Below are 21,012 nucleotides of genomic sequence, written 5' to 3'. Positions count from 1 at the left end.
ACTTGTACTTGGGAGGAGTGGGGGAAGAGCTGAGGAGGGAGAAAGTCTCAGAAGTGACATATGCACAGATTAAAGAATGGGAGGGTGTTAGTTATCAGAAAAGTGGGTGGGGAGGAGAAGGATGGTACAGGGGAAGCACAACGCAGTAAGAAGAAATGTCTGCAGGAGTAATACTTGGGCAAGGGTTTTATGGAGACATTGACCTAAGAGGCACCTAGTGGGGAGGGGCAATGAATTTGGGACAAATTGGCAAAAAATGAACCTGGAAAGATGCTGTGAGGCCAATTCCTAGAACAAGGGTGGGGAATGTTTGGCCCTGAGGCCACATTACCTAGGCCTGAGAAATCATTTGGTCTGGCCCTGCCAAGGCATTAGGGGTGAGTTAATTAAATGTTTGACCAAATATAGAAGGCTAGTTTTTAAGTTGATAATTTTGTATGGCCCGAGAATGATGTTATAATTATCCAAATGGCCCTTCGCAGAACAAAGGTTCCCCACCCCTGCCCTAGAGCAATGGAAAGATTTAAAACTTGGGTTGGATAGAATCAGATTTCTGTTTTTAAAAGATCCCTCTGAATTCAGTGTGAACAGGAAGTGGGGGAGTGAGGACAAGCATAGTAGAAGATATAGGGTCTGACTTTCAGGTTTGGACATGCTGAGTTTGAGGTGTGGGAAACACTAGTGAAGAAGTCAAACAGGTGTATAGACATTCAGGTTGAAGCTCAGAAGAGAGATTCTAAGTTGTTGATAAATATGGGAAAGTTCATAGCACACAGGTGTTGGTGACATCATGGGACAGAGAGAGAATTCCCAAGAAGAGAGCAGCTTGAGGAGAAAGATGGCCCAGGACTGAGTCTTGAAAACTCCTCTGTTTAAATAACAGGCAGGGGAAGATGATCTGGCAAAGGGAACCAAAGGGGCCCGATAAAACAAGGAGAAGGTAGTGAGAGAAGGGCAGAGAATGTTCCGAAAGGAAGGAAGACATTTGTCATTTGCAACTGCAGGTTGGGTAAGACAGGTCCAGACGAAGAGCCTTTGCATTTATTAGTTAGTACCGGTGACCAGCTGCGCAGCTGCAGCTGGAATAGTGAGGGCGGAAACCTGAGGAGAGTGAGGAAGTAGAGTGAGATTGTGTAGGAAACTTTGGAGAAGTCTGTGTGTGAAAATGAGAGAAGCAGGGCAGAAAGAAGAAGCTAATGTATAATCCGGGGGCGGGGGGGGGGTGTCTTTTTTTTGTTCCTTTTTTCTCTTTATATCAGAGTTTAGAACATATTTATATTTTAATAGGAACAATTCATACAGAGGTATAGAGGCAGACAATATAGGTGGGGAGTGGCCCTGGGGAGACTGAACAATTGACATATGGAGTTCCTAACTGGGGTTTGCAGTCCACATCTGATGTGGACCTGCACTTGAAAGAAAAGGGCGGGTGATTTCTTCCACTGAACTCAGAGGGAAGAGCCAAAGGCTATGCATAGGGTATTAGGTATGTCAATCCTGCTGACATGGGGGTGTGGTGGAACAGCAGCAGTCAATAAGAACTACAGGAACAAGCCCCAGCCGGTTTGGCTCAGTGGATAGAGTGTTGGCCTGTGGACTGAAGGGTCCCAGGTTCCATTTCCAGTCAGGGCACATGCCTGGGATTTCGGGCTCGATCCCCAGTAGGGGGCGTGCAGGAGGCAGCCGATCAATGCTTCTCTCATCAATGATATTCCTCTTTTTCTCTCTCCCTCTCCCTGCCTCTCTGAAGTCAATAAAAATATATATATTTTAAAAAGCTACAGGAACTGTTGAGAAGACCATATGCCATTGGATTAGACCAGATGCTTAAAACCAGCAGAGATTAGCTCGATCCAACAAGGTAACTAATTTCACCCAACAGTAACTCTGGCCTCATTATACACTCATTGTAATATATTAGCATGCTGAAGGACACACTCCACACTGGCATGATTGGAAAACGAAAGCCCATATAAGGACACAAAATGGTTTATGGAGCTCCTCTGAGAAATCACCCCTTCCCCAGGAAGATCCTGAATATTCCTCCCCCTCATTGAATACCCTACACCCCCTTCCACTAAATAACCTCAGTAAAGGAAGCAAATTCCACCGAAGGGAGGCTGCTCTGACTGGGGAGGAGCCACTCTCTGTCTCATTGCTTCACTAATAAACTCCCTCTCACTTTCAGGGACCCAAAAAGGTAGAATTGCTGCTGAAAGGTTTACTATAGGGAAAAAAGTGTTTCCCAGAAAGGCAGAAACATCTGAGTAATATGCAGAGAAGGAAGTGTTTTCAAGGACTAATTAACCTGAGACCATAATCAACCACAAGTGCCACCAGGGATCTGTATGGTGACAGCAAGACTGGATGGAAGAGAAGTCCAGTTCCTTTTTAAAAAAATAGAAACTTCAATGGAGGTTTCACTTCTCCTCTCAGCTTCCTTTTAGCAAAAATTCTCCGTGAGCAACATTTTATCTCCGAGTCTGCTCCCATAACAGCCATTCCAGCCCCAGCAGATTAGCTTCCCACCCCACCCCCACCCCCCCCCACGCCCACCTGCAAACACATTCCGAGACCACGTGTGGGACCCCGTGCTCATCTGGCTCCCTTACTCAGAATCCATGTCTCATTTCCAATTGTATTCACAAGACAATTTACAAATTAATTTACAATAATCTTGAATCCCTGACTGTGTGTGCATATATGGGAACATCTGTACAGTGGGGCCTTGACTTACAAGTTTAATTCGTTCCGTGACGGAGCTCGTAACTCAAATTACTCGTATGTCAAATCTTAAAGTGAACGAGACACGTGATGCTGGGCTGATGTTGTGGCGTTCACTGTGACGTTCACTGCGCCAACTAGCGGTGCGGTATCTGAAGCTGGCTTGTAACCCGAATTTTAGCTCGCAGCTCAAAGCAAAAAATCGGCCGAGAGACGGTTCGTATCTCGAAAAACTCGTTAGTTGGGACACTCGTAAGTCAAGGCTCCACTGTATATATATTTACTTATGATTTTTATACAAATATTATATTTCTAAAAATAAATTAATAATCTTGAATCCTTGTCTGTGTGTATATGTATGTCAATATATGTATATATATATTTACTTATGCTTTTTATATGAATATTATCTTTCTAAAAATAAATTATATTCATTTAAAATATTCAATTAACAGAAGGTTCAAAGAAATAAAAAAAAAATTAGCTGATATACCACTAAGAAGGAATTTCATCATACCATTTGATAAAATTGTAGGAATTTGTTTTTTTAATTTTTATGGAGGTATAATTAACATATAACATTAGATTAGTTTCAGTTGTACAAAATGATTCACTATTTGTATATATTGTGAACTGATCACCACAATAAGTCTAGTTAACATCCATCTCAAGGTAGTTAAAAATTTTTTCTTGTGATAAGAACTTTTAAGATCTACTCTCTGAGCAACTTTCAAATATGCAACAGAATACAATTAAATATAGTAGCATTTTTTTGTAGATTTCAGATAGGAAGATAAAACAATAAATGAATGGTTGAATGGATGTTTGGATAAATGAATGATAGATGGATGGATGGATAGATAGATGAAGAGATAGTAAATGAATAAACAGCCAAAAACTGGATTATTACTTTACTGGAATTTAAGGAAAGAAAAAGAAGATAAAGTACAATTAAAGGATTGTATTTTCAATATTTGTTCACAAAAATATTGTAATTTTGAGATCTCTATAATTAGTATTATGAAAAACATTAAAATGTAGAGATCATTATTTTGGATCTTATCTTTTAACTTTCTGCTATGAAACACTAAGAATTTAGAACATTTCCTTTCATCTTCCCTATTCACATCTATCTATTTTTTAATTGTATTATCATTAACAAGATTTGTAACATCTTCTTCTTGTTCAGTAATGATTACACAGTTGATTAATCTTAGTCTACATTAAGATTAACTCAATGATCTTTTTATATCTGACATTAAACTTTCCCTACTAATGAAATGATCATCTTGTTTGTGCATAAGCATGCCTATGCCTCTTTAAATAGCAATATCTGATAAATATTTCCAAATTTGGGCAGCATTTGTGATGACCTTCCTCAAAGAGTTTCCATTTATGAAACGCTTACCTTACCTTATCTCAAAAAGCTGAAGACAAAATGCTCTATCTTAATGTTTTCATATTTGGGAAAAATTGGGGAGGAAGTACAAACAAAGTTAAATTGCAATAACATTTGAAAAATTTATAACTCACATCACGTGTAGAACACAAGCTTTCACTATTCTCCAGACCCAGGAGTTTCTTCATGTTTTCCTTTACGTTTTCTTTTCTCTGGTATCTGAAAGCTTTCTCCTGATCACACAAAGCCATACTAAATCGGAGGTCCGGGGATGAACTGTATATAAAACAGAGAGACGTGAGCGTAGTTCCCCAGCCTTTTTATATATCATTTGGTCTCCCACAGGTTCCCAGTAGCTATACTGATATAGGCTCACTGCTTCCCTCGAGCCATTTGCTATAGGGAGACCTGAAGCAGAGTATAAAATGATGACTATCTCCAAGCATGTTTCAAGGCAGGTTTTCAGAAAACAATAAGTATAAGATGTTTTAGGAAAAAATAAACAAGCAACCAAACAGCTCCTGACCAATTGCATGTTATGATAGTAATAGCACTTTAGGGAAGCGCTTCAGAAAAGAAACCTGTTTAAGTAATGCTGCTATGAACATAGGAGTGGGTATATTCTTGCTGAGTGGAGTGGGGCAAAAGGGGTGGGGAGATGAGGACATCTGCAATACTGTCCAAAAAAGAAAAAAAAAAGGAAAGAATAAAAAAGAACCTGTCTAGATCAATTTGACACAGTAAGAAATCTTAAATTAAATTATATACCTTTCTAAAAAAATATTGTCTTTACCATTCATAAAAGTAAGCTCTTCCCTTAAGAGAGTTAAATTTAAGGCTCATTTCTGTTAATGTAGTATATTTCTTCCTTGTAAACATAGAATGAGAGAAAAAAATTTTAAGGCCTTCGGACAACGTATTCTATAGTGATATTTGATCATTGCAAATATTTTTACTACAACTTCCCAAAGAATAAATATAGATAACTCATAAAAGAGTAAGTATGAGTAGTAATGATGAATAGAAGAATAAATATTTAATTTCATTAGCAAAGTTATAAAGTAGAGTTATTATTAAATTAATAATTCAAAAATATTTAAAATATCTACTTTCTACTACTGGAAAAGGTAAAGTAACACTGTTATTCTCATGCATATATTTTGAAAATATAAATTTGCAAAAACACTTTTGAAAAGCAATTAGGCAATGAGCACCAAAAATAATTAAAATGTGTATTTCCTTTGACCTAGTAATTCTATTTCTGGATATCTACCTTAAGGGAAGAAACTGAAAAGATCATTTAACTGTATTATCATATAATAAGGTTATTAAATTATACTATATCATAGCATTGAATTACACAGTTATTACATTTTATTATTATGAAGATTATGTAATAAGGTGGGGAAAATAAGATAGTAAATTAGCACTTTTAAAGTCAAGTCTTGGGGTAAACTCTTTTCTATTATTAGTATTTATTATAATATGTTAAATTGGGTAAATTCTAATCACTTAAAGAAATAAAAATCTTACCTGCACAGTTGTCTCTGAATCCTCCTCATTTTTTTCCCTTTTCACTCTTCAGAAGTAACTACTATCTTAAATTTGCTCTTTTTATTTCAATAAATTTCTTTATACTTTTACAATATATATTTATGTCCCTAAGAGTCATTTTTCAGGTTTAATTTTTTTATATAAATGCTGCCAACTGTATGTATACTGCAAATTATTTTTTTCATTGAACATTTTGTTTATGAGATTCATCTCTGTTTATGTAGCTAGAACTAATTCAAATATTTTTACTATTGTGGAATATTTTCAATATATGAATGTAGCATGATTTGCTTATCCATGAACATTGATGTTGCTTCCAATTTATTTTTAACTATTACAACAGTACCATTATGAACATGTGGTGTATATGTGGAAAAGTTTCCTATAATATATGATCTTTAGGAAAAAAACACCATCTTATTAAATCATAATAGATATAAAGTACTCTTTTCTTCTTTTACAAATGAGTAAAAAAAAGTGATTAGAAATGTTTCAACCATTAACATAATTAGCAAGTAATAGATTTAAATCCAGGACTTCTCATTCTGGGACTCATGCTTTTTGTATTGTACAATGATAATCATTATCTTACACTAACAATAAGAAGCATGATTTTTTTAAGAAATCCATGAACAGAGCAATGAACATAGATGTTTAGAAGATATCAGTATGAAATATCTGGAAGAAAAACTTTAAATGCTGAATAATTTTATAAATATGTTATTTTAGTAACTTTAGTAACTTTATTTCTTTCTCTTAGGTATTATCTTTAATTAGTTTGCTTTCTTTTTTAAAATTTTATCTTATATTTAATGGAAGATATTCTATGGGAAATTGAATTTTTCTTGAAAGAAAACATTTCCACTTAAAATCAAGATATAAGTTAACATATAAAAATAGGGTTTGATTAAAGTTCATTGTAAATATATAATAAATTGCTTCTGGACACATATGTACACTACTTGTGATTCTTTTCTGCATCTTTTATAACTGGGTTTTATAATGGTCTTAAATATACCAGTGAAGACCATTTCCCAGGAAAATAAATAGCATTACTTGCATAGTCAAGTAAAAATATTTCTAATCTCATGCCAAAATAAATCACTTTTAAGTAAGAGTTAATGTAATGCAAAATGATGCAACACAGTAACTTGAAATGTCCTTTGACACTTCCTTGCATAAACTGAGGGATTGTGGTAATTTATGCCAATCATTTACAAAGTCAACTTGTTCCAGAGATTAAAATAAGAGAAAGAGATGTCTAAACTGAATGCCAGGGCATCATTATCATACATTTGGAAAATCACAAGAGAATGTGACACTCATTTATGTGACGTTTGTATAAATAAAATGTGTACTAGTAACTTTGGTAAAACCCACTTCAACAGGAAAGCACAAAGAGAGGTTGAGGGAGGTGAGGTCTGAATCCTGCATTGGATCAGAAATCAGCTCATTCCCAAGACAGGCCTGACTCCCCTCAGAGTCACCCTTTGAAAATAAATAAATGACTTTCCAACTTTCATTTCTCAGAATCCACTTTGAAAGAGCAACATCCTTTCATGGAACTTGACCATTTTTAGTCCTGCCAATTACTATGACAAATTGGTCTCAATTTTTAGATTTTCCTCTTTCTAGTTTTCCTGTTCACTTTTGTGTTTTTGAATTTCTATCTAAATCAACAATAGAAAATAGGCTTAAATAACTGTATTCATTTCTATTGGAATAGAAAAATAACTTAAGGGAGGGCCCTTTCTAAAAAGCCCTTATTTTTGACATCTATTATTTAACCAACAAAGGATGGGAAAATTAATCAAAGAATATTAGATTTATTTTTTAATGTTGTAACTATTAAAAAGGAGCTAAAGAAAGTACATTTAATGCATTTTGATAGTAAAAAGGCTGTTATAATTATTTCATATATTAAAAGCATACTTTTTATTTTATTATGTTTTTAATCATTATTATTGAAAGTATTACATATATCCTCCTGTTCCCCTATTGGCCCCTTCTAGCCCACTCCCACCCCCAGCCCCAGGCCTAAAAAGTATACTTTTTAACAAAATAAATCAATGGAGCTCTCACAATATCTTCCACCCAACAAAATTAATGTGCTTACCAAACTTCAAGGGACATTTCCAGAATCATTTCAGTGACCTGTAAGAGATTTATTAGGTTAGGTCATAAATAGATGTGTGTTACATATAATGCAAACAAAGTCAAAATAACTGTTGAGTGGCAGATTATTTTTAACCTAAACAAAAACCCTAAGAATAAAAGTGACATAGCTCCATGAAGACCTTAAATTACAGATATATTTCAATAATTTTTTTGCTATTTTTTACAATATAAATCTACTTAGAGTCATTTTTAGTGAACGTAAGGATTGCCTCTGTATGGCATTTTTCTTCACTCACTAAAATGAAATATAGTTTTACAATCATTATTTCACAGAACATAAAACTTGTCTGAGCTCTAAAACCTATAAAGATGTTGTGTCTATTATTCAGGAGCTGTGCCCAGGCCTCAAAACCAGAGGCTGAAGTGGTTGGAAGGTTAAAAGAAGCCTAGGTGTGCATTTGCAATGTGTGCGGGCTGTAGTGAACAAGACAGAACACCTATCCAAGGACCTAGGAACCAACCAACTGTGGTCAGGTCAAGAAACATCTCCAAGTGCAATGTGGGGCTCAGGTTTTTATTTTGTCAACACTATGTAAACCAGCCAAACTTACGGGAGAACCCCATCCCGCCAATGGAAAAGACAGTGCCTAATATCAACAAAGCAGAAGGGATATTAAAAGATGTCTTTCCAAGATTATGAACCTATTGTATAGAAAGACCTTATCAACACTCTCCTTGCCATTAGTTATAAATAATCTATATAAATAAAAGCCTAATTGACCGTTATGACTGGTCGATTGAATGACTGGTAGACTGTTGCTATGATGTACACTGACCACCAGGGGTAGACACTCAACACAGGAGCTGCCCCCTGGTGGTCAGTGCGCTCCCAAGGCCAACCTCCCATGGTACCCCCCCCATGGGAGCCAGCCCCAATCGGCCCCAATTGGCCCTGATCAGGACTGGGTGAGAAGGCCCCAATCGGCCCAATCGCTGGCCAGACCAAGGGACCCCACCGGTGCATGAATTCGTGCACTGGACCTCTAGTGTAACCATAAGAACCAAATGAGGATGTGTTTGGAAGGTTGTTACACAATTGTGAGATGGTGCTATTATTTTTTTTAATATTGGTTACTATAAGAATATTGTTAGAGTTAACCTATTCAATATCTTCAAACAGAACAAAACTAGAATATGCCTCTTCAAACATGAAGAGGATATTTTTAGAACTAACATAAAGTGCTATAGATATTTGGTTTTGTTTTCTTTATGGTTTCAGGGGATGGAAAAAAACAAACGAGAAGGAGCCTTTCAAAAGGTTATAATAAGTTCATGCATAATTCTTAGTACTAAATTTTATGAGTAAGAAAAAGGCATTGAAATCATCTGTACAAAAATTTGCCTTTCCCACTAAATTGTAAGTTCTGTCTTATATAGGTCTCTATTTCTAGTTCATTGCACGGTATTTGGCATATAACACATAATCAATAAATATTTGTTGAATTACTGTGCATGTGTATGTGAGAGGAAGAACGTCAGGCAACCTTTTCTTACCAAGAACATCTCATTATTTCTTGAGATAAAATCATGGACTGGCCCAACCCAGATAGTTTTTGTTATGTATGGAACGAACGCTATGAACCTTCATTCATCAAAGCAGCATTTAAATATTACTTTGAAGTTAATAAATCATCAAGAATCCTAATAAAATGGTTTTTATTTTTTAACATACTCAGATGAATCATAGTTCAGTTATAAATAAAAAATGTGAATGACTTCTAAACAATTAATGTAATCACTGTCTGTTCTACTAATGAAAGCACTGCTTAGATCACATCCCAACACATTATGTCTGTTCCCCATTTCAAAATTTCAAATGGAGTCTTTGCCAAAGAGGAAATGAAAAAAAAAGTATAGCCCTAGCCGGTTTGGCTCAGTGGATAGAGCATCAGCCTGTGGACTGAAGGGTCCCAGGTTCAATTCAGGTCAAGGGCACATGCCCAGGTTGCGAGCTCGATCCCCAGTATGGAGTGTGCAGGAGGCAGCCAATCAATGATTCTCTCCCATCATTGATGTTTCTGTCTCTCTCTCCCTCTCCCTTCCTCTCTGAAATCAATACAAATATTTAAAAAAGAAAAATAAAAGAATTACAAAGAATGAGATTACTTTAGATGTTTAGTAAGAAAAACAAGACATGGGTAAAAGCATAGTCTGTTGCAATAAATAAATAGGTAAATAAATAAATAGATAAGTAAATAAATACAGGAAAGCTGCTATTAAAATGAGATTAGATTTACTGTTTTTATCTTGAGAGGTCAAAAGCACCATGGGAGAATAGACATTTTTAAAAACTCCACAATATTACAACTCAATATGGAGTTTTCTAATAAATGGAAGATCCAAAGCTGGAATAGGCTTCCTATTCTAAGATGTCACCTCCTGACAGAAAGTGTTCAGAGAAAAGCTGGCTCCCCAACTGGCAAGCCCCCCGCAGTTTATTTATTAAAGTATTCAATGCCTGAATATATCTGATGCCTATTTGTCCTCACAACTTAATAAGTACAAAGAAAAATCAACTATGCTCTGTGTCTGATCATTATGTCCCTTCCACGTTCATCCACGTTTCTTGGCTACGTCATTCGCTGATAAGACTCTTTAAATGGAGGCGGGATGAGATAAGAGAAGACACAGGATTTCCCCGCCATTTGGAGGAGAACAGGATGTGCTGCCATGGTTCTGGTCCTTACTTCCGCCCGCTGCCCAAGTGGATCACCCACAATCAGGAGGAAGTAGTAAACTCTCCCACTTGGTGCACTCTGTTCAGACATGCTGGGAGGCTGATATTCACCATCTCTCCACACCTTTTACTTGCAACATGTGATTCAGATAAAATAGCCATAAAAATATGCACTTCCTGTGCGGCATTACACAATTGTTGTAAACTTCTTCCCACACACTGCATGAAGCATCTCTCCATGTCAGTCAACCAGGTTGCTCATCTTAATCAAGGCACTCAGAAGGAAAGGTGACCAAATTTCCCCAGTTCTCCCCCACCCCATCATATTTAGTTCAGAACAAATGAGAAGAATTCCACCTCTTCTAGGAACTATAAATGCAAGAGCGGGCTGTACTCATTGTACATTCTTGTGGGGAAACAACATTCTCTTCTTTGAATTCCAGCATGAGAACAATTGTAGATGCTTGCAATGGGAGGTGTTTCATTGTGGGGGTGAGGAACTAGAGCAGAGAAACTACTAAAAAAATAAAAACACAAAAAGCCATTTCAGACATAATTAATTTTGAAATTATTTAACCCATAATTCTTTTGCAAATTTTTCCAGGGTCATTTTGAAACAATGAAGCTAAGGTAATAAGCATAGAGGCTGGCATTAAGAAGGTCCTTTAAAATTATTATTACAAAAAGATGCAAACAGTTAAATAATTTTAAACCAGATGTGGCTCTAACAAGGAGGTGCACACAGAAATGACAACCCTGCCAATACCAGCTAGGTCACAGCTAAATAAATTTTACGTGTTTAAAACTGAGTAAGATACTTCTAAAATCATTTTCAAAATACATATGATTTTCTATAACACTAACATTTATTCTTTTATTGAGATATAATTGACAAAATGATATATGAGGTTCAGCTGTATAACAATGATTTGATATTTGTATATATTGCAAAATGATTACCATAGTAAGTCCAGTTAACATGTGATTTCCTCATAAAATAAAATTAGTATTTACTACCAGAAATAATCTAATCTATCACCCAAGAATTCAGGATAATTGTGCCTCCCCCCTCCCCCGGCCGCAAATATCCCAGATCCTCTTCAAAGACTTCAAAGATTAAAAATACACTCTTCCCTTCTAGCCACATTCCACTCTATCACGCTGAGTTTTCCTCCTTACATTGGGTGATAGCTTTCTTTCCTTAATTTAAGATCCTTTTTCCTTCCCAGTGGACATTGGAGATTCTGAAAGAGCTTGTAATCATTAGCTACCATATGAAATAACCATTTCCTAAAGCACTACTATGTAACCAAAATACTCTTTTTTCAAATGGGAATCTCTCAGACGCTCTAGTTTTTCACTCTTTTAAATTTCATTCACTTTCGTCACACCCGTCTGAGCACTTCCCAGGTTCTCTGTATTTCCCATAAGTGTAATCACTTATCCATTCATCCAAAAATGATTCAAGTGGCTGATGTGGGTCAGGCTGGGTATGCAATGGTGGAGGAATTCCTCCCTGAAGGAATTTAGGTACAGTCATGGACCCCAAGGACACAAGAACATTCTAAAATGCCCTAAAATTTAAAACTTATAAATTGCACAAGTGTCAAAAAAAAAAAAGATTCACTTAAGCTCCTATTGCTAGTATCCCAAAATAAAAATGCATTCTCTCTTAAAGCCAGTTATTATTGGGCCTACATTTGAACTCTGCTCTGTATCAATCTGATGGCATCACATCTTAGCCAAAGATTTCTCAAATTTCTCACAAAATGATAACATTCTCCTATTTTCCCTCCAAACCCTGCTTTGTCTCATTCTCTTAGGTGAATTGTAGTCTTTGTCTTCACACATCAATACAGAGTTTTCCAATACAATCATCTTGATATTATCTTTATATTCTGAACTCACCATCAAAATTACCATTTTTTTAAAGCTTTGCCACTATCTCTTCTATAGAACTATCTTATTCATTTTCAAGTTGCAATCATTAGGAAGTAATAATAATTAAAAAAAACATCAGCCAAAATTAGATATAATAGAAGCCATGAGACATGACCATTTTTAAACACTAACACTAATTTCTCAATAAAGATGGCAAATTGAAACACCATATAATGTAAATTTAGAGGCTCCATTCTTCAAAGTATTGGCCAAAACAAACTGATTTTTCATCTAGAGAATGAAGAAGTGCAATTTTTCTCTGTTTTCCAAAAGTGTCCATGCATTAACTCATTTAACCATGACAATCCTAAGAGATAGGCACTCTCTTTATATATAACCCTGTTTTACAGACGAGGATGCATAGGAAAAACAAACAAACAAACTTGTCCAACATCATACAGGGAAGAAGTAGCAGAATCATGATTCCCACCCAGGCATGGCTGTCTGATGCTGAACCTGGGGTCGAAGACAGTGGGTCCCACCAGTGTCTCTCAAAAGACAACTCTGATGTTCGTTCTTCAATCTCATGGCTCCAACAAACACAACCTCACCCAGATTTTATACATGCTAGCTGGAAAACCAACCCTGTGGATCTAGCCCTATATTTGATTTTCTCCTAAAAAAAAAAAAATTCTAAAGTTGAGGTGAGTGATAAATCATAGTCTCAGGAAGAGCTGGACCCTTTGTAAGTTCCTGCTTCCCAATGTCAGCTGACCCTCACTGCCACTAAGCAATCGTTCCATTCAGCTCTCAGTGACACATTAAAGCTGTAAGAAGCTACACTTATTTTCCTCAAGTCACCCTGTACTCCTCAGACTCATCACTTTCCACAGAAGTCTGCTAACGCTGCATCAACTTTTCGTTTTCGGTATCAAACGCTCTCTGCATCATTTTACCTACTAACTTTTTGCTTACTAACACTTCTGAGAAAGAAGCCAAATCCCGTTTGCCCTAAGTTCCCCATTACCTGTCAAAAACCTTCCATGACTCATTGCTGTCAGTAAGATAACATCCAAATTCCAACATCTTGATTTGAGCTCTGCTATTATCTGATCCCCAATGTACCTGTTCTCCCTTCATGCATGAATGTTCTGCTCCATCACGTCTAGACACTGTTTCCCGAACACGCCTGTCCTGTCTGGCCCCGTGACTATGAGCAAAGGCTCAGGCTGCTCTCTCCACTAGAATGGCCTTCCAGCCCTTTAGTGGTCCAACTGCATCCTTCCTTTAAGGACAAGATTATGCCATTGATACCCACTATAACCCACAACTGACCGCTACATCCCCATCCTCCTTGGCCTCTCTGTCCTCATCACTTGTCATTCTCCCTATGGCCTTTATGTTCCAGCCATACTCTCACCCTTGCTGATAGTCAACATGCCGGGCAAACTCCCTTCGGGACCTTTCTGCCCTCAGATATCATCAGAGATGCTTTTCTTAGCCACAGTTTTTAAACTTAATTTGCAACCCCCTTTACTATATATTCTCTCCTCTCCTCCTTCCTGGTTTATTTTGCACTTATTATCACTATCTAACACAAGTATATTTTACTTATCTAGCTTCTTGTTGATCTTACTAAGTAAGGTAAGTTCCAGGAGGGCGGGAATTCTTGGTTTTGTTCATCGTTGAATAGGAAGTGCCTACAGACTGTCTGCCACTCAGTAGGTGATCAATAGTTGTTTGTGAAATTAGTGAATAATTCCATCTTATAACTCTTATTGTAAAGATTGTCAGCACTATTTACTGGGTGCTTTAAAATCTAGTATGCAAATACTACACTCTAGTAAATATGCTGAAGTGTTTAGGGATGAAGCACTGTAGCTTGTTTTTAAACACATCAGAAAAGTAAGATGGTTTGACTGATGGATAGGTGGAGACATATGTGGCAAAGCAAATCCAGTACGATGTTTATTGTAGAATAAGGGCAATTATAAGCATTTTCAATTTACAAATCTTTCAACTTTTTATATGCTTAAAAACTTTAATAATAAAGTTTTTGGGGAAAATACAATATTTTTGAGAGGCCTACCCTGACAATATAAACTTTATTAGTAATTACCCACCAACTGTTCTCTATCACCTCCCTCTATTTTATTTTCTTCCTAGTATTTATCCTGGCTGATGCTGTGTTGATTATCTCTTTGCTTTTTGTTGCCTATTTGCCTTCCCCATGAATGCAAGCTCCCTGGGAACCAGGACATCATCTATCATGTCCCCTGCTGCTTGCCCATCTCCTAGGACATTGCCTGGAAAATAACAAGTGCTTAATAACAACTCACAAGTAAGTAAATCAATGAATGGATGCCTCGTGATACTGTTTATTATATTAATTATCAATTTACACATGAATGTCTACTTATTTCCAGATTATTAGTTCCTTGAAAATAGAACTTTTTTATAGTTTTCTTAATATTTAGCAAAGTTTTAGGTGCCCAATAAAAGCTTGAATTTTCAAATTAAAAAATAATCCATTCACAGTTCAGTATTTTGAAATTATATAATAAAGATTTTCATTATTGTATTATGATTATTTTGTTTCTATACCCTTAAAATGGGAGGAATCAAAGACTTTGGAATAAAATGTTCAAATAAAGAAGAATGTATTCTTTTTAGATCACAGAATTTTATAAATTAGAAAAGATCTTAGAAATAAGTTAATGGAAACCTTCACTTTAGAGCTGAAGAAAGTAAGAATCAGCTAGAAAGAATGAGGACTCAAACATCCTAGAGGGAGGTTTGGGTCTCCAGGTTCCCGGTTTCAACCCTAAGGGGGCAGAGTGGGCCCTTGGGAGTCTTGCATTCTCCACTCGAACCTCCTTTTTTTCTTCCAGCTGGCTCCTGGCTGCAGAAATCACTCTCTGTTGACTCAGTATTAACTTTTAGATGACAAAATTTTGAAGGAATTTTTGCTAATAATGTCTTGGCTTGAAGAATTTGTTCTTTCACAGCCTGTCCTCTCTTACAGCCTCTGTGAACATTGTAGAAGGAAGATTGTCCCCTTCTGAAAGACAGGGATTCAGAAATGAGGAGAGGCTGGATGGCTGGCAGAGGGCAGGACACATGATCTGGGGAAGGTCAAGGCTCTCCAACTGGCCATCAGGCATTTACCTTCCCCTCCACTACCATCACAGGTCCCCAGCTCAAGAACTGTCATCCAGATAAAAACTGCAAAGGACTTTGGAGAACAGAATAATAAAAGAAGTTGGCCAGCTGTTTTCTCAGGCGCTCTAAGGAAAATAATTACGTAAGCTACTTTAAATTCTGGAATGTAGAGGGCCTTGGGGTTACACACCTAACCTTAGGAAATGACAGGGGGAGAGGAAATGCATGTTTTCCTATAATATCTTTTCTTATAATCAGTCTTTGTGTCATAGACTGAAGGGCGGAAATAACATTATTCTTTGGAAAGGCCAATTCATGCTTACAAAGCCCTCAAAAACTTTACTGAGGACTGATCCTAGCAACATGTCATAGGTAAGGTCTGCGGAAGTTAGCCTTCCACCTCTAAACTCTTTACCCTACTACTCACCAACATGTAGCCGCCAAACCCTGTAACTTGCCATGCCCCAGCTTGCTTTCTATTTTAAGACTCCATGCTTATGCAGTCTCCTCTGCTTAGAATGGCCATGACAGCTTCTCTGCCTGCTGAAATTCTACCTTTTTCTCAAAGTATAATAACAGCAACAATAAAAACAACATTTACATAGTACTTACATGTACCAGGAACTATTGTAAGCACTATATGTATGTTTTCACACATCTATGAGTGCATATTATTCATATGTATATTTCTATAACCAATTATTATTATACTAGAGGCCTGTTGCACGAAAAGATTCATGCAATAGGCCTTCCCTTCCCCTGGCTGCCTGCACCAGTTTTCCTTTGGCACCAGGGACCCAGGCCTTTGCTCCGGCCAGAGCCGCCTTCAAAGCCTTCGCTGCTCTGGCCGGAGCTGCTTTCAGTCTTGCCTTCAGTCTTTGCACCGCCGCTTTGTGCCTACATATGCAAATTAACCACCATCTTTGTTGGCTGTTAATTTGCATATCTTGCTGATTAGCCAATGGGAAGCGTAGCGAAGGTACGGTCAATTACCCTGTTTGTCTATTATTAGATAGTATCTACACTAATAAAAGAGAAACATGGTAATTAGCGTACGACCGCTACCCTTTTCATTGGCTAATCAGTGAGTATATGCAAATTAACTGTCAGCCAAGATGGCGGCTAATTTGCATACTGCAGGCAGGTTGGGCCAGCTGGAGCTATCATCTGGCCCGCGTGGCGCCTAAGCCCCAACGCCAGCCAGGACCCCAGTGTGCGGCCCTGAGTGGCGGGGTGGGGGGAGGGGGGGCTTGGCGGCTCAAACAGCCACCTAAACCACACCCCCAGCCGGGACCCCTGTGTGTGGCCCTGGGCGGGCGGGGCCTCCGCAGCTGCAGTGTTTGGACCCAGGCCCCCAGCCTGCCCTGGGCTCCGCTCACGGAGGGCTGGGGACCTGGGGTTTACTAAACTTTCCTGGAGCTGCTCCCCACACCCCAGCCCCTGCCCCAGAACCACACTGCCCGCAGCAAGGCTCCAGGCAGCTTCCTGACAGGTGGGCGGCGGGAGAGCTGAGTAGAGCGGGACTGCAGGGAGCCACGGAAGGGCTGGGCCGCGGGAGCCAAGCTCCTGGGAGTCTGAGGAGAGAGCTTGAAGGTAGAGGGACCTTTGGCAAAGCCCCTGCCAGGAGCCGCGGCCATGGGGTCTGCAGGCGCGCGCACAGGCCTCCGCCTGATGGGCGATCCTGGGCAAGCGCCATGGCTTGGGGGAAGCGGCTGGCCAGCAGGCGGGCGGCCCAAGGGGCGCAGAGCGGCGCCAAGGTGGGGTGCACTGGAGGGGGCTCAGGCCTGGGCAGGGTGCTGGCGGGCGGGGATCTGACTCGCCTGCAGAGAGTAAGGTTCTGTAGTGGCCCCAATAGGCAGGAAACAAGAGGCGATGACTGCAGGGATGACTGCAGGCGTGGAAGGACGCCCGGGCGGAGGGGCACAGACTCGCAGCCCTGAGGCGGGGTGGAGGGGTGGCACCACCTCAGTGGAGGAGCGCCCCATGCTGGGTACCCCACTGCAGCGGTTTGGTGAAGCTCCCGGTGCTGACCGGGCCTCCCCGCGGCCTGTACACTTGAGAGGCCAGGACTCCTGCTCCCGCCTTGGCCCCAAAACTAAGCCTGCGCCCGCCCCGCCCCCAGTTCTGGCCCACCCCATGGGGGTGCACACTTGCACAGTGAGTGCAAGCCTACCACCTGCTTCCCAGAAGGGGGGCAGTAAAGAATGGGGGTGGGGCGGGGGAGAGGAAAGAATGTGGAGCATCCATGATGAAGAGGTGCTGGAGAATGAGGCTTGGAAGCCTCATGGGGAGGTTTGTTCTGTTTGCCCTGGCTGTCCCTTAGGAAAGGCAGAGAGCCGGCTGTGAGGGCTCCCTGCGCGAGGAGTCCAGTTCCATAACCAACTGGAATTGGCCTCAGTTTCCTGCTCCGTAAAATGTGTTAAGCGTGTCCCAGTGCCTTCACTGAGCTTTGAGGGCCAATTGAGATACTATATAAAGAAAATAAGGGAAGACCTGAGAAAGAAAAGGAAGGTCAAGCAACACAAAAGAAAGGTTGGAAGGAACCTGTAAACCTATTGTCACTTAAATAGGGACTAGAGTCAACAGTGTTGTAATGATGGTATGAAGCCAGGTGGGTACTGGAAGTATCAGGGAACACTTTGTAAAGTATATGGTTGTCTAACCACTATTCTGTAACTAATAAACCTGAAACTAATACAAAATAATATTGAATGTAAAGAAGTGAAAATAGGAGTGAAATTTTTCTAAATTTCAAAGTTTAAATAAAGGCTGTAAAGGAAGGAAGGGGGAGAATAAAAATAGTGTTTTTCATTTTACCACTTTATTGTCTTTTCAGTATATAATAAGACAGTTGTCTTTATATGGTGCTTTTATGCTTTTCTAAGTCATTATCTCATTTGATGTTCAGGGCAATTTAAAGACAAGATAATTATTCCCTCCACTATTCAAATAAAGGAAATCTTGGTGCCTGGCCCCAATGATTCAATCGTCAATCCCTTATTGTAAAGCAGGGTTAGTGAAATTTTCTGTGAAGGGTCATATCTATACTAATAAAAGCCTTGGGGGTGATTGGGCCAGCAGGGGAGGGCAGTTGGGGATGATTAGGCTGGCAGGGGAGTAGTTAGGCGTCAATCAGGCTGGCAGGGGAGCTGTTAGGGGGCAATCAGGCAGGCACGCAGGTGAGTGGTTAGGAGACAGCGGTCCAGGATTGTGAAAGGGATGTCTAAATGCCGGGTTAGGCCCGATCCCGGCAGTCGGACATCCTGGGATCAGGCCTAAACCAGCAGTCGACATCCCCCAAAGGGTCCGAGATTGGAGAGGGTGCAGGCTGGGCTGAGGGACACCCTCCTCCCGTGCACGAATTTCGTGCACCGGGCCACTAGTATTTACTATAAAATAAATTGTATAGTTAATAAATATATAAGTAACATGCAATCTACATTTCATATAAATTACATTAAATTATATTAGACATGTAAATATATAAATGTAATACAGATTATATGATATATATACACTGAGTGGCCAGGTGATTATGACAGGCCAGATTATTATGACTACCCCATCAGTACAATGAAGTGAATTAGTTATGCAAATAATAATAATAATAATAAAACCTTGAGAGTATTTGCTTAGGAAGTTTTCAATATTCAGTATTTTGGGAAGTGTCAATGAAGTATTGGTGGGGTGGTCATAATAATCTGGCCGGTCATAATAATCTGGCCACTCAGTGTATATATTATATGTAAATCCTAACTCTTCTATGAAATATTAGCTCCACTTTACAGATGAGTAAATTGAGGCACAGAGGAGCTAACTGATTTTCCCAGGATGAAATAGTTGGTAAGAAACAGAGCTGGAATTTAAACACCAAAGTGCTTGGCTTCAAAAACCAAGGTATTAACCACTATGTTCATGCTCAACATGTTCAAAATCACCTAGTGTTGCAGCACTATCCCTGTACTCCTCCTCTCACAACACAGTCTGCCTTTATTTAGTCTTGCAACTGTAGTCTGTACATAAGTCATTGATACTAACCTCACTGTATAGTGGGTTCTTTTTAGCACATGCATATATCCCCCTCATCTACTTCCCATTCCAACCCTCACCTCAAGTCTTAGCCAGATCAATCAGGCAAGAGAAAGAAATGAAAGGCATCCAAATTTGGAATGAAGAAGTAAAACTGTCACTTTTTAAAGATAATGCTTATTTGTATAGAAAATCCTAAAGATTCCACCAAAAAACTATTAGAAACAATAAACACATGCAGTAATACAAAGTCAATATATAAAAATCTATTGTATTCCTATATACTAACAATGAAATTTCAGAAGAAGAAATGAAAAAGAAAATTCCAACAAAAAGAATAAAATACCTAGGAATAAGCTTAACGAATGATGTGAAGAACCTATATACTGAAAACTACAAAGCATTCTTAAAAGAGATTTAAAAAGACACAAAGAAATGGAAAGACATTCTGTGTTCATGGACTGGAAGAATCAACATAGTTGAGATGGCCATCTTACCTAAAGCAATATACAGATTTAATGCAATCCACATCAAAGTCACAATGACACTTTTTAAAGCAATAGAACAAAAATCATCACATTTGTATGGAACCACAAAAGACCCTGAGTAGCCAAAGCAACCCTGCGGGGGTTGGGGGTGGTGGGGGGTAAGGGAGAATGAAGCCAGAGGTGTCACACTCCCTAACTTCAAATTATGCTACAAAGTGACAATAATCAAACAGCATGGTATTGGCAAAAAAACAGACACACAGACCAATGGAATAGAATTGAGAGATAAGCCACATGTATGTGGGCAAATAATTTTTTACAAAAGAGCCAAAAATATGCAATGGATAAAAGAAAGCCTCTTCAATAAACAGTGCTGAAAAAATTGGAAAGCCACATGCAAAAGAATGAAACTACGGTAGACTCTACCGGAATACTGTTTGTCCCCATATTAAAAAATTAACTCAAAATGGATCAAAGACCTAAATATAAGACCCAAAACAATAAATTACATAGAAGAAAATTATAAACTTTGGTCTTAGAGAGGATTTTATGAATTTGACACCAAAGGCAAGGGAAGTAAACACATAAATAAATGAATGGGACGAAATCAAACTGAAAAGCATCTGCACAGCAAAAGAAATGACCAACAGAACAAAAAAGGCAACCAAAAGAATGGAAGAAGATACCCAACAAGGGGTTAATATCCAAAATATATAAAGAATTCATACAACTCAACACCAAACAATCCAATTAAAAAATGGGCAGAGGACCTGAACAGCCACTTCTCCCGAGAAGACATACAAAAAGCCAACAGGTACATGAATAGGTGCTCAGCTTCAGTAGCTATTAGGGAAATGCAAATCAAAACGATAATGAGATACCATCTCATACCTGTTAGAATGGCTATTATCAACAAGGTA

At 38.7% G+C, this 21,012-nt stretch overlaps 1 protein-coding gene across 2 annotated transcripts in view; it reads right to left on the bottom strand.

The window, feature by feature from the left end:
* Nucleotides 1-21,012, bottom strand: part of PLA2G4A (phospholipase A2 group IVA) — a 136,977-nt gene that overhangs the window by 50,538 nt on the left and 65,427 nt on the right. For both annotated transcript variants that reach the window (XM_006089871.3, XM_006089870.3), the window contains 2 exons: nucleotides 7,794-7,831; nucleotides 4,258-4,399 (listed from right to left, as the gene is read on the bottom strand). In XM_006089871.3, the coding sequence (XP_006089933.1) occupies nucleotides 4,258-4,399; nucleotides 7,794-7,831 (180 nt within the window). The remainder of the gene's footprint in view (nucleotides 1-4,257; nucleotides 4,400-7,793; nucleotides 7,832-21,012) is intronic.

Source organism: Myotis lucifugus, unplaced genomic scaffold, assembly GCF_000147115.1.
Source record: "Myotis lucifugus unplaced genomic scaffold, Myoluc2.0 scaffold_65, whole genome shotgun sequence".
NCBI classification, from domain to species: Eukaryota; Metazoa; Chordata; class Mammalia; order Chiroptera; family Vespertilionidae; genus Myotis; species Myotis lucifugus.
This window is presented reverse-complemented; position numbering and strand designations above follow the sequence as displayed.